Source organism: Mesoplodon densirostris, chromosome 2 (genome assembly GCF_025265405.1).
Source record: "Mesoplodon densirostris isolate mMesDen1 chromosome 2, mMesDen1 primary haplotype, whole genome shotgun sequence".
Classification (NCBI taxonomy): domain Eukaryota; kingdom Metazoa; phylum Chordata; class Mammalia; order Artiodactyla; family Ziphiidae; genus Mesoplodon; species Mesoplodon densirostris.
In genome coordinates this window covers 149,589,490-149,606,471 of record NC_082662.1, presented here as the reverse complement: position 1 = coordinate 149,606,471, position 16,982 = coordinate 149,589,490, and the positions used below count along the sequence as shown (strand labels likewise).

General features: G+C 37.4%; 1 protein-coding gene across 7 annotated transcripts in view; it reads left to right on the top strand.

The window, feature by feature from the left end:
* Positions 1-16,982, top strand: part of HMCN1 (hemicentin 1) — a 755,474-nt gene that overhangs the window by 705,989 nt on the left and 32,503 nt on the right. For 6 of the 7 annotated variants that reach the window (XM_060091137.1, XM_060091136.1, XM_060091134.1 and 3 more), the window contains 4 exons: positions 62-124; positions 1,561-1,680; positions 2,578-2,712; positions 11,906-12,019. In XM_060091137.1, coding sequence (XP_059947120.1) covers positions 62-124; positions 1,561-1,680; positions 2,578-2,712; positions 11,906-12,019 — 432 coding nt within the window. Of the gene's footprint in view, positions 1-61; positions 125-1,560; positions 1,681-2,577; positions 2,713-11,905; positions 12,020-16,982 lie in introns of those variants that run through there. The other variant, XR_009531210.1, reaches the window with a different exon arrangement.

Here is a 16,982-nt window from a genome sequence, read left to right as displayed (position 1 = left end):
TGAGAAACAAGATGCTAATGTTCTAACAAGCCAGTTAATTTTGCTTTTCTCTCTATGGTAGGAGATCGCAGTAATCAGTGCCCCTCTGGGTTTGCCTTAGATTCAGTTGGACCCTTTTGTGCTGGTAAGTATGGAAATAAATTATTCATTTTTATTTTTATTAAGCTGTTAATGCTACCATTTAATGGACATTTACTGTCATTTTGCTAGATATTTAAGAATCACAACAGTCCTATAAATGTCCCATTTTACAGCTGAAGAAATTGAGATGTGAAGAAGTTGACTGCCTAAGATCACTCAGCTATCTAGTGGCAGTGCTAGATTTGAATTTAAGATAGATACAAAGCCCGTGCTCTTCCGATTAGTCCACAATCAAGTGTGTCAAGGATCATGATCAAGTAAAGGGGTAGAGGGAACACAAGGACAAAACACTGGACTTCGTCTGGCCACCTGATTGCCATGAATGTGGAACAGCAGTAATTCAACTCTAAGTCACCTAACCTGAGAATTGCTTAATCGTAGGATAGGGCTGGATTGTGGCTGGAGGACTAATGACTAAACCAGCCTTGTGCCATCCAAGTACCTGTGCAAGAGGGTCACAGATAAGTAAATAGCTAAGTAAATAACTTGAGGAGCTCAAGTTAGCATACCTAGTGCCTTGCTTTTCTTTTTTTTTTAAATAAATTTTTTATTATTATTATTTTGGCTGCGTTGGGTCTTTGTTGCTGCACGCAGGCTTTCTCTAGTTGCAGTGAGTGGGAGATACTCTTCGTTGCGGTGCGCAGGCTTCTCATTGTGGTGGCTTCTCTTGTTGCGGAGCATGGGCTCTAGGCATGTGGGCTTCAGTAGTTGTGGCACACGGGCTCAGTAGTTGTGGCTCGCAGGCCCTAGAGTGCAGGCTCAGTAGTTGTGGCTCGCGGGCTCTAGAGCACAGGCTCAGTAGTTGTGGCGCACGGGCTTAGTTACTCCGCAGCATGTGGGATCTTCCTGGACCAGGGCTCAAACCCCTGTCCCCTGCATTGGCAGGCAGATTCTTAACCACTGAGCCACCAGGGAAGCCCCACAGTGCCTTTCTTTTTGCCGGTAGGCAATGTAATGTAGTATAGTGGTAAAAAGGTGGTCTTTAGAAACTACACTGCCCAGGTTCAGATCCCAGCTCTGCGAATAATGACCTATGTGACCTTGAGCAATTTACTTAACCTCTTTGTTCCTCAGTTTTATCATGCAAGTGAGGATAGGAATAAAAATACTTATCTCCTAGGAATGTTGAGGAATGAGTTAACGTAGGTAAAAAGCATGTAGATCACAATAAATTGTCATTATATCTTAGCTGTCATCATTGTTTTAGAATTGATCTAACCATTTATTCACTCTCAGAGATAATTTGAGGACCCCAAATTAATTTTTATTTCGTGTTTCCATCCTGTGGCACTTAGAGCATTTCCTGTTACATTTGATTCATTCATTGGCCTCTATAAGCAACTCTTTTCACCAACTTTAATAACCCCTTGAAAGTAGGGCTTCTTCATACTAATTGGGTCTTTTTGTTTCTTCTTTCAGATGAAGATGAATGTGCAGCAGGGAATCCCTGCTCCCATATCTGTCACAATGCCATGGGAACTTATTATTGCTCCTGCCCAAAAGGCCTCACTATAGCTGTGGATGGAAGAACTTGTCAAGGTAGTCACAAAGCTAAGTCTAATCAACACATTTAAGCAGTGGACATGGCAGTCTCTGACCTAGGAAAAGCGTGGTAGACCAGTGCTCTTCTTTCCTACTCTTTCTGCCCCCACCTTCATTAAGTTGAAAAAGTAAGGAAGAGGGAATACTGCTCACACACTGCCTTCATATGGGGTGCTCTGTGGGCAGGAATGCCTGTAGTGACTCACTCAATCCCCACAACACAATGAGAAGAGGCAGGCAGGACTATTACCATACTCCTTTTATAGGGATAAAAGTAGGAAGGAAGAGGTTATAAAGAAATTTAGTAAATTGCACAATTGTGGTAGCACTTTGGGAACATTAAAGAACAACGCACTTTTCTATCAGATTCTAGGTATGCTTCAAAGTTAGAACTTGTATAAGACCCTAGTTGTATAATAAATGAAAAATGATGAAAAGAAGAAAGGATTTCTCCCTCTATGCCCAAGGAGACCCCCTTCTAAATGCAAAAGAGAGAGAGATCAGGGGCATAGGAGTAATTTTATGGAATGTCCAGTACGGATTGGGCACCTCATAAACATTTTTTAATTTTCAAAGCAATGCTGAGAGGTGGATATTATTATCCTCATTTTACAGATGAAAGAACTGAGATGTCAGAAAGGAGAAGTACCTTTTTTCAGCCACCAAATTTATAAGTGATCTGTTGGATGGCTTGGTCTATGAAGACATCACACTGTCCTGCTATGAGCTTGTCAGCTACTCAACCCACCTGAAATGACACACCCCCAAAATTCACCATTTTTGCTCTTGTGTATTTCAAGTGTCATTCATTGCTTTTCTTATCCCCATTTCACAACAGGTTCTTTGGTTGGTTTTCTTCAGTTCCCCCTAGTTGAATGACTCACTTTGTTGCAGATATTGATGAGTGCGCTTTGAGTGGACACACTTGCCATGCTGGTCAGGATTGTGACAATACCATTGGATCCTATCACTGTGTGGTCCGCTGTGGAATTGGCTTTCGAAGAACCAGTGATGGGCTGAGTTGTCAAGGTATACAAATGGAGGCCCTTGCTTTATCTTCATTGTATTACAAATTAAAACCCCTGCCTGTTGAATCACTTAGAGTAAACTCTCTTTAATAGACTGAGCTTCTTAGTAAAATGTTTAAATGTAATATGCCATCGCTATTTTAAGTATTTGTAACAAAGTGGTTTTGAATAAAACTTGCCTGTAATATTTGAGAGAAGAGATCATACAGCATGATCTTAATAGAATCTATTTAATAAAACTCCATTTCATAAGACTATGAATATTTATTGCAGGACTTTCTTAACAGAACTTATTATTTTAGAGCACTTTTAGATTCACAGCAAATTTGAGTAGAACATAAAGAGATTTTCCATATTCTCCCTGCCCCAACTCATGCACAGCCTCCTCTGCTACCAACATCCTGCACCAGACTGGAACATTTTTTTTTTTTTTTTAACCAAGGATAAACCTACATTAACACATAATTACCACCCAAAGTCCATTGTTTACATTAGGATTCACTCCTGGTGTTGTATATTCTATGGGTTTAGACAAATGAATAACGTCATATATCCTCCATTATAGTATCATACACAATAGTTTCCTTGCCCTAAAAATCTTCTGTGTTCCACCTAGTCATCCTTTCCTCCCCTAACCTCCAGAAACCACTCATCTTTTTGTTTTACGTATATATAAATTTATTTATTTTTTGGATGTGCCAGGCTTTCTCTAGTTGCGGCAAGTGGAGGCTATGCTTTGTTGCAGTGCGGTGGCTTCTGTTTGTTTCAGAGCTTGGGCTCCGGGCATGCAGGCTTCAGTATTTGTAGCATGCAGGCTCAGTAGTTGTGGTGCACGGGCTTAGTTGCTCCGTGGCATGTGGGATCTTCCCGGACCAGGGCTCTCACCCATGTCCCCTGCACTGGCAGGTGGATTCTTAACAACTGTGCCACCAGGGAAGACCCTCATCTTTTTATTGTCTCTCTAGCTTTACCTTTTCCATAATGTTATGTAGCTGGAATGATGCAGTATGTAGCCTTTTCAGATTGGCTTCTTTCACTTAGTAATATACATTTAAGATTCTTCTATGTCTTTTCATGGCTTGATAGCGTATTTCTTTTTAGTGCTGAAAAATAATCCACTATATGAATGTACCACAGTTTATATATCCATTCTACTGAAGGACATCTTGGCACTCACAAATTTTAGCAATTATGAATAAAGCTGCTATCAGGATTTTCCAGAGGAAGAAACACTGGATACAAAATGAAATTCTTATCAATAGTAGAAAGAATGAATGAATTATGGTACATCTATACCATGAACCACTATGCTGCCATTATAAAGAATGGAATGAAGCTCACCTGTTTAGCTTAGATAAACAGCCAACAACTGTTTGGCTTAGAATTTCCATGAGGCATTGTTGAGTGAGAACACAAAGATATAAAAGAGTGTATGCAACTTGTGTAGAAAAGATTATGTGACTGGAAAACAAACAATAACCAAAGAAAAAGGAAATGGATTTATATATTTAGGAAGAGATATAGGTTTACATAAAAGAGATGTTATTATTTATATTAGATTGTTAATGTAAGTTGGCTTTCGTGGACAAGGGGAGGACAAGGGAAGCCAAGTGAAAGAAGAAGAAAAAACTGCACTAAGAAAATCTTTTAAAAGTATATGATCACAGATCAGGGAGGAGACAAGATGGCAGAGTGGAAGGACTTGAGCTCACTTCCTCTCATGAAAACACCAAAATCATGACTAACTGCTGAAGAAACATGGACAAAAATGACCTACCAAAAGAACGTACCAAAAAAGATATTCTACATCCAAAGACAAAGAAGAAGCCACAACAGGATGATAGAAGGGGTGCTTCCCATACCCACTGAGTGGGTGACTCACAAACTGGAAAATAATTATATCACAGAGGTTCTCCCACAGGAGTGCCAGTTCTGAGCTCTCCATCAGGCTCCCCAGCCTGGGGGTCTGGCATTGGGAGGAGTAGCCCCCAGAACATTTGGCTTTGAACACGTTTGGGGCTTGAGTGCAGGAGCTCCACAGGACTGAGGGAAACAGATTCCACTCTTGAAGGGTGCACATAAGGTTTTACATGCACTGGGACCCAAGGCAAAGCAGTGACTACACAGAACCCTGATCCAGACCTACCTGCAGGTCTTGGAGGATCTCCCAGGGAGGTGGGGGTCAGCTGTGGCTCACTGTGGGGGCAAGGGCACTGGAGGCAAAGACCCCAGGGAATATTCATCAATGTGAGCTCTCCCAGAGGACTTGGCAGCAAGAACTGGCCTGACCTAACAGCCTGTAGGCTCCAGTGCTGGGACACCTCAGGCCAAACAACCATCAAGACAGGAACACAGCCCCACCCGTCAGCAGACAGACAGGCTGCCTAAAGTCATCCTGAATCCACAGCCACCTTTAAACACACCCCTTGACATGGCCCTGCCCAGAGGGACAAGACCCAGCTCCACCACCAGTGGGCAGGCACCAGTCCCTCCCATTAGGAAGCCTGCACAAGCCTCTGGACCAACCTCACCCACCAAGGAGCAGACACTAGAAGCAAAAAGAACTACAGTACTGAAGCCTGAGAAAAGGAGACCACAAACTCAGAAAGTTAGACAAAATGAGGTGGAACAGAAATATATTCCAGACAAAGGAGCAAGATAAAACCCAGAAGAACAACTAAGTGAAATGGAGATAGGCAATCTGCCTGAAAAAGACTTCAGAGTAATGAGAGTAAAGATTATCCAAGATCTCAGAAAAACAATGGAGGCACAGACTGAGATACAAGAAATGTTTAGCAAAAAGCTAGAAGAGTTAAAGAACAAACAGAGTTGAACAATACAATAACTGAAATGAAAAATAAACTGGAAGGAATCAATAGAAGAATAAATGAGGCAGAAGAACAATTAAGTGAGCTGGAAGAGAGATGAGTGGAAATCACTGCTGCAGAACAGAATAAAGAAAAAATAATGAAAAGAAATGAGGACAGTTTAAGAGACCTCTGGGACAACATTAAACACACCAACATTCCCATTAAAGGGGTCCCAGAAGGAGAAGAGAGAGAAAGGGCCTGGGAAAATATTTGAAGAAATAATAACCAATAACTTCCTTAACATGGGAAAGGAAACACTCAAGTCCAGGAAGCACAGAGTCCCATACGAGATAAACCCAAGTAGGAACACACCAAGAAACGTATTAATCAATTTGACAAAAATTAAACACAAAGAGAAAATATTAAAAGCAACAAATAACATACAAGGGAATCCCCATACAGTTATCAGCTGATGTTTTAGCAGAAATTCTGCAAGCCAGAAGGGAGTTGCACAATATATTTAAAGTGATGAAAGGGAAAAACCTACAGCCAAGAATACTCTACCCAGCAAGGCTCTTGTTCAGATTCAATGGAGCAATCAAAAGCTTTACAGACAAGCAAAAGTTAAGAGAATTTAGCACCACCAAACCAGCTTTACAACAAATGCTAAAGGAACTTCTTTAGGCAGAAAAGAAAAGGCCACAACTAGAAACAAAAAAATTATGAATGGGAAAGCTCACCAGTAAAGGCAAACATTCTGTAAAGGTAGCAAATCATCTACACACAAATATGACATAAAAACCAGCAATCATGAGGAGATTGTTTTCTACCTTTACAGAATGCATTTCTAATGTGAGGAGTACATTAGAAATGCATTTGAAATTCAGAGACCAGCAACTTAAAATAATCTTGTATATATACAGATTGCTATATCAAAACCTCATGGTAACCACAAACCAAAAATCTACAATAGATACACACACACAAAAAAAAAAGCAATCCAAACACAACTCTAAGATAGTCATCAAATCACAACAGAAGAGAACAAAAGAGAAATGAAGGAAAAAGACGTACAAAAAGAAATCCAAAACAATTAACAAAATGGCAATAAGAACATTAATATCGATAATTACCTTAAATGTAAATGTATTAAATGCTCCAACCAAAACACATAGATTTGCTTAATGGATACAAAAGCAAGACCCGTACACATGCTGTCTACAAGAGACCCACTTCAGACCAAGGGACACGTACAGACTGAAAGTGAGAGGTTGGAAAAAGGTATTCCAGGCAAATAGAAATCAAAAGAAAACTAGAGCAGCAATACTCATATCAGACAAAATAGACTTTAAAATAAAGACTGTTATAAGAGACAAAGAAGGACACTACATAATGATCAAGGGATCAATACAAGAAGAAGATATAACAATTATAAATATATATGCACCCAACATAGGAGCACCTCAATATATAAGGCAACTGCTAACAGCTATAAAAGGAGAAATCGACAGTAGCACAATAGTAGTGGGGGACTCTTAACACCCCCCTTGCCTCAATGGACAGATCACTCAGAAAATCAATAAGGAAACAGGAACCTTAAATGACACATTAGACAAGATGGACTTAATTAATTTGTAAGCACTCCATCCAAAAGCAGAATACACATTCTTTTCAAGTTCACATGGAACATACTCCACGATAGATCACATGCTGTGCCAGAAAGCAAACTTCAGTAAATTTAAGAAAACTGAAATTAAGCATCTTTTACAACCACAACGCTATGAGATTAGACATCAACTACAAGAAAAAAAAAACTGCAAAAAACAGAAACACCTGGAGGCTAGATAATATGTTACTAAACAACCAATGGATCACTAAAGAAACCAAAGAGGAAATCAAAAAATACCTAGAGACAAATGAAAACAGAAACACAACAATCCAACAACTTTGGGATGCAGCAAAAGCAGTTTACGAGGGAAGTTTATAGCAATACAGTGTTACCTCAAGAGACAAAAATCTCAAAAAAACAACCTAACCTTACACCTAAAGCACCTAGAAAAAGAACAAACAAAAGCCAAAGTTACTAAAAGGACAGAAATCATAAAGATCAGAGCAGAAATACATGAAATAGAGATGAAGAAAACAATAGAAAAGATCAAAGAAACTAAAAGCTGGTTCTTTGAAAAGATGAACAAAATTGATAAACCTTTAGAGAGTCATCAAGAAAAAAAAGGGAAAGGGCCCAAATCAATAAAACTAGAAATGAAAAAGGAGAAGTTACAATGGGCACCACAGAAATACAAAGGATCCTGAGACTACTACAAGCAACTAGATGCCAATAAAATGGACAACTTAGAAGAAACAGACAAATTCGTAGGAAGGTACCATCTCCCAAGACTGAATCAGGAAGAAATAGGAAATATGAACAGACCAACCACAAGTACTGAAGTTGAAACTGTGATTTAAAAACTTCCAACAAACACAAGTCCAGAACCAGATGGCTACAGAAGTCGAGAACCAGATGGCTTCAGAAGCAAATTCTATCAAACATTTAGAGAAGAGTTAACACCTATCCTTTGGAAACTGTTTCAAAAAATTGCAGAGGAAGGAACACTCCCAAACTCATTCTACAAGGCCAGCATCACCCTGATACCAAAACCAGATAAAGATACTACAAAAAAAGAAAATTACAGGCCAATATCACTGATGTACATAGATGCAAAAATCCTCAATAAAACACTAGCAGACTGAATTCAACAATAAATTAAAAGGATCATACACCATGATCAATTGGGATTTATCCTAGGGATACAAGGATTTTTCAGTATGCACAAATCAATCAGTATGATACACCACAGTAACAGATTGAAGAATAAAAGCCATATGATCATCTCCATAGATGCAGAAAAACTTTTGACAAAATTCAACACCCCTTTATGATAAACATGCTCCAGAAAGGGGGCATAGAGAGAACCTACCTCAACATAGAAAGGCCATGTATGACAAACCCACAGCTAACACCGTACTCAGTGGTGAAACTGAAAGCATTCCTCTAAGGTCAGGAACAAGACAAGGATGTCCACTCTCGCCACTTCTATCAAATATACTTTTCGAAGTCCTAGCCATGGCAGTCAGAGAATAAAAAGAAGTAAAAGAAATCCAAATTGGAAAAGGAAAAGTAAAACTCTTACTGTTTTCAGGTAAAGTGATACTATACATAGAAAATCCTAAAAATTTTGCTACCAGAAAACTACTAGAGCCCAATGAATTTGGTAAAGTTGCAAGATACAAAATTAATACACAGAAGTCTGTTGCATTTCTATACACTAACAATGAAAGGCCAGACAGAGAAATTAAGGAAACAGTCTCATTTATCATCGCATCAAAAAGAATTAAATACCTATGAATAAGCGTAACTAAGGAGGCAAAAGACCTGTACTCTGAAAACTATAAAATGCTGATGAAAGAAATTGAAGATGGCACAAACATATGGAAAGATATACTGTGGTCTTGGATTGGAAGAATCAATACTGTCAAAATGACTATACTACTCAGAGCTATCTACAGACTCAATGCAATCCCTATCAAATTACCAATGGCATTTTTCCCAGAAGTAGAGCAAAAAAATTTTTTAATTTGTATGGAAACACAAAAGTCCCTGAATAGCTAAAGCAATCCTGAAAAAGAAAAACAGAGCTGGAGGAATCAGGCTCCCTAACTTCAAACTGTACTACAAAGCTACCATAATCAAAACAGTATAGTACTGGCAGAAAAACAGAAATATGGGTCAGTGGAACAGGATAGAAAGGCCAGAAATAAACCCACACAACCTATGGTCAATTAATCTATGACAAAGGAGGCAAGACTATGCAATGGAAAAAAGAGAGTCTCTTCAATAAGTGGAGCTGGGAAAACTGGACAGCTACATGTAAAAGAATGAAATTAAAACATTCTCTAACACCATACACAAAAATGAACTCAAAATGGATTCAAGACCTAAATGTAGGACCAGATACTATAAAACTCTTAAGAGGAAAACATAGGAAGAACACTCTTTGACATAGATCGCAGCAACATCTTTTTGGATCCACCTCCTAGAGTAATGAAAATAAAAGCAAAAATAAACAAATAGGACGTAATTAAACTTAAAAGTTTTGCACAGCAAAGGAAATCATAAACAAAATGAAAACACAACCCACAGAATGGGAGAAAATATTTGCAAACAAAGTGACCGACAAGGGATAAACCTCAAAATATACAAACAGCTCATGCAGCTCAATATGAAAAAACAAACAACCTAATCAAAAAACGGGCAGAAGATCTAAATATACATTTCTCTAAAGAAGACATACAGATGGCCAAAAAGCACATGAAAAGATGCTAAATATCACTAGTTATTAGAGTAATGCAAACCAAAACTCCAATGAGGTATCACCTCACACCAATCAGAATGGCCATCATTAAAAAGTCTACAAATAATAAATGCTAGAGAGGATGTGGAGAAAAGGGAACCCTCCTACACTGTTGGTAGGAATGTAAACTGGTACAACCACTATGGAAAACAGTATGTATGGAGAAACCATACATATATCCAGAGAAAACCATACTTCGAAAAGATGCATGCACCCCAATGTTCATTGCAACACTATTTACAATAGGCAAGATATGGAATGGCTAAATATCCATTGACAGAGGAATGGATAAAGAAGATGTGGCACGTATATACAATGGAATATTACTCAGCCATAAAAAAGAATGAAATAATGCCATTTGCAGCAACATGGATGGACCTAGAGATTATCATACTGAGTAAGTCAGAAAGAGAAAGATAAATAGTATATGATATCACTTATATGTAGAATCTAAAAAGATGATACAAATGAACTTACAGACTCAGATACTTCGAAAACAAACTTATGGTTATCAAAGGGGAGAGGTGGTGGGGGGAGGGATATATTAGGAGTTTGGGATTAACATATACACACTAATATATATAAAATAGGTAATTGACAAAGACCTACTGTATAACACAGGGAACTCTACTCAATAATCTGTAATAACCTATATGGGGAAAGAATCTGAAAAAGAATGGATATATGTATATGTGCAACTGAACCACTTGGCTGTACATCTGAAACTAACACAACATTGTAAATCAACTGTAGCCCAATATAAAATAAAAATTAAATTTAAAAATATATTATCACATTTGTGCATTTATGTGACATGTACAGAGCTTGAAAGATTAAATTAGAAAATCTGAAATAGAAACCAAGAACAAAATAAGACATTAGAAATCTCGAACTTGGGAATGTAAGACTAGAACACGAAGAGCCTAAAATATGGTGAGATTGTTCTTTTGAGGGTTTGTAATAGAACAATAGAAAAGTGGCAGGATCTTGAGGTGAGTAGAGACCTGAGAGAGGGATTTTGTTGGGATAGGAAAGATTTGATTATGTCTGCAGGGTTGTGGGAAAGATGACAGTAAGGAGAAGGGCATTAAAAATACAGAAGAGGAGGGAATGATCAGTGGGCCACAGTCATCGTGATGAGGAAGGAGGAGATGGGCTGCAGAGATCAAAAACTCAAATAGAGGAACTCTTCTTAAATGGAAGGAGTGGCCTCCCTTTTTCTGGAATGAAAGGAAGGAAAGGGGAGAAGTTACAAAATACAGGCAGGTGCACACAAGTTTGGGGAATTCATGCCTGCAGTTTTTTTTTCCATTGCACTATGACCCAGATGGTGTTCAGGAAGATATAATTTGGCAGTGACTACAAATGAGGAGAAAAGCTAAAGTTGCTGCAGTCATTCAAGTGCAAGGTGATAAACACCTGCATCAGACTAATAGCAGCAAAAATTGGGAAGAAGGGTCAAATTGCAAAAGTTGTTGCAGAAGACTTAACTTTTTTATTATTTTTCTACCTTCAGTACTCCAGTCTGTCAGCAACATTTCAGGGCTAAAAGTTCCTAGAAACTGGAATGGTAAATAAAATGGTATGGTAAATACCATTTACCATATGGTATTTAAAATAGTTAAATACCATAAAATAGTAAAATAGTTAAATATTTAATCCCCTTTGGTAAAATAGTTAAATATTTAAAATAGAGCCATATGGTAAATAAAATAGTTAAAATAGAGAAGTTTTGCATCAACATAGTTCTGAATCACTAGCAAACTTCTACCTTGGAGTAGTGTTGAAGAGAATAACCCTCTCCAGCAGTTAATTCTATCAATTATCTAGCAGATCCTTTGAGAGCATTTCAATTGGATTCTTTCTTTAGGGAAGATCTTAAACATCATGATCACTAAAATATTTAACATTTGGAGTAAATTAACCCAAGTTTTCTAACAGCATGTAAAGCGAGTTTTGTTTTCTTTAACAGATATTAATGAATGTCAAGAATCCAGCCCCTGTCACCACCGCTGTTTCAATGCCATAGGAAGCTTTCACTGTGGATGTGAACCTGGGTATCACCTAAAAGGCAGAAAATGCGTGGGTAAGGAGACGGCTATGAATTCAAAGCAGTGACATCTTTGTAACTTTTTTTTTTCATTTTTCAATTTTATTTTACTTATTTTTTATACAGCAGGTTCTTATTAGTTATCAGTTTTATACACATCAGTGTATACATGTCAATCCCAATCGCCCAATTCAGCACACCACCATCCCCACCCCCCCGCCGCTTCCCCCCTTGGTGTCCATATGTTTGTTCTCTACATCTGTGTCTCTATTTCTGCCCTGCAAACCGGTTCATCTGTACCATTTTTCTAGGTTCCACATATATGCGTTAATACATGATTTTTTTTTCTCTTTCTGACTTACTCCACTCTGTATGACAGTCTCTAGATCCATCCACGTCTCAACAAATGACTCAATTTTGTTCCTTTTTATGGCTGAGTAATATTCCATTGTATATATGTACCACATCTTCTTTATCCATTCACCTGTCGATGGGCATTTAGGTTGCTTCCATGACCTGGCTATTGTAAATAGTGCTGCAATGAACATTGGGCTGCATGTGTCTTTTTGAATTATGGTTTTCTCCGGGTATATGCCCAGTAGTGGGATTGCTGGATCATATGGTAATGCTATTTTTAATTTTCTAAGGAACCTCCATACTATCCTCCATAGTGGCTATATCAATTTACATTCTCACCAAGAGTGCAAGAGGGTTCCCTTTTCTCCACACCCTCTCCAGTATTTGTTGTTGGCAGATATTCGGATGATGTCTATTCTAACAGGTGTGAGGTGATCCCTCATTGTAGCTTTGATTTGCATTTCTTTAATAATTAGTGATGTTGACCATCTTTTCATGTGCTTCTTGGCAATCTGTATGTCTTCTTTGAAGAAATGTCTATTTAGGTCTTCTGCCCATTTTTGGATTGACTTGTTTTTTTTAATATTGACCTGCATGAGCTCTTTATATATTTTGGAGATTAATCCTTTGTCCGTTGATTCATTGGCAAATATTTTCTCCCATTCTGAAGATTCTCTTTTCATCGTATTTATGGTTTCCTTTGCTGTGGAAAAGCTTTGAAGTTTCATTAGGTCCCATTTGTTTATTTTTGTTTTTATTTCCATTACTCTAGGATGTGGATCAAAAAAGATCTTGCTGTGATTTATGTCAGAGTGTTCTTCCTATATTTTCCTCTAAGAGTTTGATAGTGTCCAGTCTTACATTTAGGTCTTGAATCCATTTTGAGTTTATTTTTGTGTATGGTGTTAGGGAGTGTTCTAATTTCATTCTTTTACATGTAGCTGTCCAGTTTTCCCAGCACCACTTATTGAAGAGACTGTCTTTTCTCCATTGTATATCCTTGCCTCCTTTGTCATAGATTAGTTGACCATAGGTGCATGGGTTTATCTCTAGGCTCTCTATCTTGTGCCATTGATCTATGTTTCTTGTTTTGTGCCAGTACCATATTGTCTTGATTACTATAGCTTTATACTATAGTCTGAAGTCATGGAGTCTGATTACTCAAGCTCCGTTTTTTTCCCTCAAAACTGCTTTGGCTATTCAGAGTCTTTTGTGTCTCCATACAAATTTTAAGATTTTTTGTTCTAGTTCTGTAAAAAATGCCATTGGTAATTTGATAGGGATTGCCTTCAATCTGTAGATTGTTTTGGGTAGTAAAGTCATTTTCACAGTATTGATTCTTCCAATCCAAGAACATGGTATATCTCTCCATCTGTTGGTATCGCCTTTAATTTCTTTCATGAGTGTCTTATGGTTTTCAGCATACAGGTCTTTTGTCTCCCTAGGTAGGTTTATTCCTAGGTATTTTATTCTTTTTGTTGCAGTGGTAAATGCGAGTGTTTCCTTAATTTCTCTTTCAGATTTTTCATCATTAGTGTATAGGAATGCAAGAGATTTCTGTGTATTAATTTTGTATCCTGCAGTTTTACCAAATTCATTGATTAGCTCTAGTAGTTTTCTGGTGGCATCTTTAGGGTTATCTATGTATAGTATCATGTCATCTGCAGACAGTGACAGTTTTACTTCTTCTTTTCCAATTTGTATTCATTTTATTTCTTTTTCTTCTCTGATTGCCGTGGCTAGGACTTCCAAAACTATGTTGAATAGTAGTGATGAGAGTGGACATCCTTGCCTTGTTCCTGATCTCAGAGGAAATGCTTTCAGTTTTCCACCACTGAGAATGATGTTTGCTGTGGGTTTCTCATATATGACCTTTATTATGTTGAGGTAGGTTCCTTTTATGCCCAGTATCTGGAGAGTTTTTATCATAAATTGGTGTTGAATTTTGTCAAAAGCTTTTTCTGCATCTATTGAGATGATCATATGGTTTTTTTCTTCAGTTTTTTAATATGGTGTATCACATTGATTAATTTGCATATATTGAAGCATCCTAGCATCCATGGGATAAATCCCACTTGATCATGGTGTATAATCCTTTTAATGTGTTGTTGGATTCTGCTTGCTAGTATTTTGCTGATGATTTTTGCATCTATATTCAGCAGTGATACTGGTCTGTAATTTTTTTTTGTAGTGTCTTTGTATGGTTTTGGTATCAGGGTGATGGTGGCCTCATAGAATGAGTTTGGGAGTGTTCCTTCCTCTGCAATTTTTGGAAGAGTTTGAGAAGGATGGGTGTTAGCTCTTCTGTAAATGTTTGATAGAAATCACCTGTGAAGCCATCTGGTCCTGGACTTTTGTTTGTTGGAACATTTTAAATCACAGTTTCAATTTCATTACTTGTGATTGGTCTGTTCATATTTTCTGTTTCTTCCTGGTGAAGTCTTGGAAGGTTATACCTTTCTAAGAATTTGTCCATTTCTTCCAGGTTGTCCATTTTATTTGCATAGACTTGCTTGTGGTAGTCTCTTAGGATGCTTTGTATTTCTGCAGTGTCTGTTGTAACTTTTCCTTTTTCATTTCTAATTTTATTGATTTGAGTCCTCTCCCTCTTTTTCTTGATGAGTCTGGGTAATGGTTTATCAATTTTGTTTATCTTCCCAAAGAACCAGATTTTAGTTTTATTGATCTTTGCTATTGTTTTCTTTGCTTCTATTTCATTTATTTCTGATCTGATTTCTTTCCTTCTGCTAACTTTCAGTTTTGTTTGTTCTTTCTCTAGGTCCTTTAGGTGTAAGGTTAGATTGTTTATTTTAGATGTTTCTTGTTTCTTGATGTAGGCTTGTATAGCTATAAACTTCCCTCTTAGAACTGCTTTTACTGCATCCCATAGGTTTTGGATCATCGTGTTTTCATTGTCATTTGTCTCTAGGTATTTTTTCATTTTTTCTTTGATTTCTTCAGTGATCTCTTGGTTATTTAGTGATGTATTGTTTAGCCTCCATGTGTTTTTTTTTTTTTTTTTTAGTTTCTGCTTTATAACAAAATGTGTTTGTGTTTTTTACGTTTTTTTCCCTGTAACTGATTTCTAATCTCATAGCATTTTGGTCAGAAAAGATGTTTGATATGATTTCAATTTTCTTAAGTTTACTGAAGCTTACTTTGTCACCCAAGATGTGATCTATCCTGGAGAATGTTCCATGTGCATTTGAGAACAAAGTGTAATCTGCTGTTTTGAATGGAATGTCCTATAAATATCCATTAAATCTATATGGTCTATTGTGTCACTTAAAGCTTCTGTTTCCTTATTTATTTTCATTTTCATGATCTGTTTATTGGTGTAAGTGAGGTGTTAAAGTCCCCCACTATAATTGTGTTACTGTCAATTTCCTCTTTTATAGCTGTTAACAGTTGCCTTATGTATTGAAGTGCTCCTATGTTGGGTGCATATATATTTATAATTGTTACATCTTCTTCTTGGATTGATCCTTTGATCATTACGTAGTATCCTTCCTTGTCTCTTGTAACATTCTTCATTTTAACGTCTATTTGATCTGATATGAGTATTGCTACTCCAGCTTTCTTTTGATTTCCATTTGCATGGAATATATTTTTCCATCCCCTCACTTTCAGTCTGAATGTGTTCCTAGGTCTGAAGTGGGTCTTTTGTAGACAGCATATATAAGCATCTTCTTTTTGTATCCATTCAGCAAGCCTGTGTCTTTTGGTTGGAGCATTTAATCCATTCACGTTGTAGTTAGTTATCAATATGTATGTTCCTATGACTGTCTTCTGAATTGTTTTGGATTTGTTTTTGTAGGTTCTTTTCTTCTCTTGTGTTTCCCACTGAGAGAAGTTCCTTTAGCATTTGTTGTAGAGCTGGTTTGGTCATGCTGAATTCTTTAGCTCTTGTTTGTCTGTAAAGCTTTTGATTTCTCCATTGAATCTGAATGAGATCCTTGCTGGGTAGAGTAATCTTGGTTGTACGTTCTTCCCTTTCATCACTTTAAGTATATCATGTCACTCCCTTCTGGCTTGTAGAGTTTCTGTTGAGAAATCAGCTGTTAACCTTATGGGAATTCCTTTGTATGTTATTTGTCATTTTTCCCTTGCTGCTTTCAATAATTTTTCTTTGTGTTTAATTTTTGCCTATTTGATTACTATATGTCTCAGAGTGTTTCTCCTTGGGTTTATCCTGTATGGAGCTCTCTGTTCTTCCTGGACTTGCATGCCTATTTCCTTTCCCACATTAGGAAATGAAGTTTTCAACTATAATCTCTTCAAATATTTTCTCAGGTCCTTTCTCTCTCTCTTCTCCTTCTGGGACCCCTATAATGCGAATGTTGTTGCATTTAATGTTGTCCCAAAGGTCTCTTTGGCTGTCTTGACATCTTTTTATTCTTTTTTCTTTATTGTGTTCCGCAGCAGTGAATTCCACCATTCTGTCTTCCAGGTCACTTATCCGTTCTTCTGCTTCAGTTACTCTGCTATTGATTCGTTCTAGTATACTTTTCATTTCAGTTATTGTATTGTTCATCTGTGTTTGTTTCTTCTTTAATTCTTCTAGGTCTTTGTTAAACATTTCTTGCATCTTCTCGATCTTTTCCTCCATTCTTTTTCCGAGGTCCTGGATCATCTTCACTAT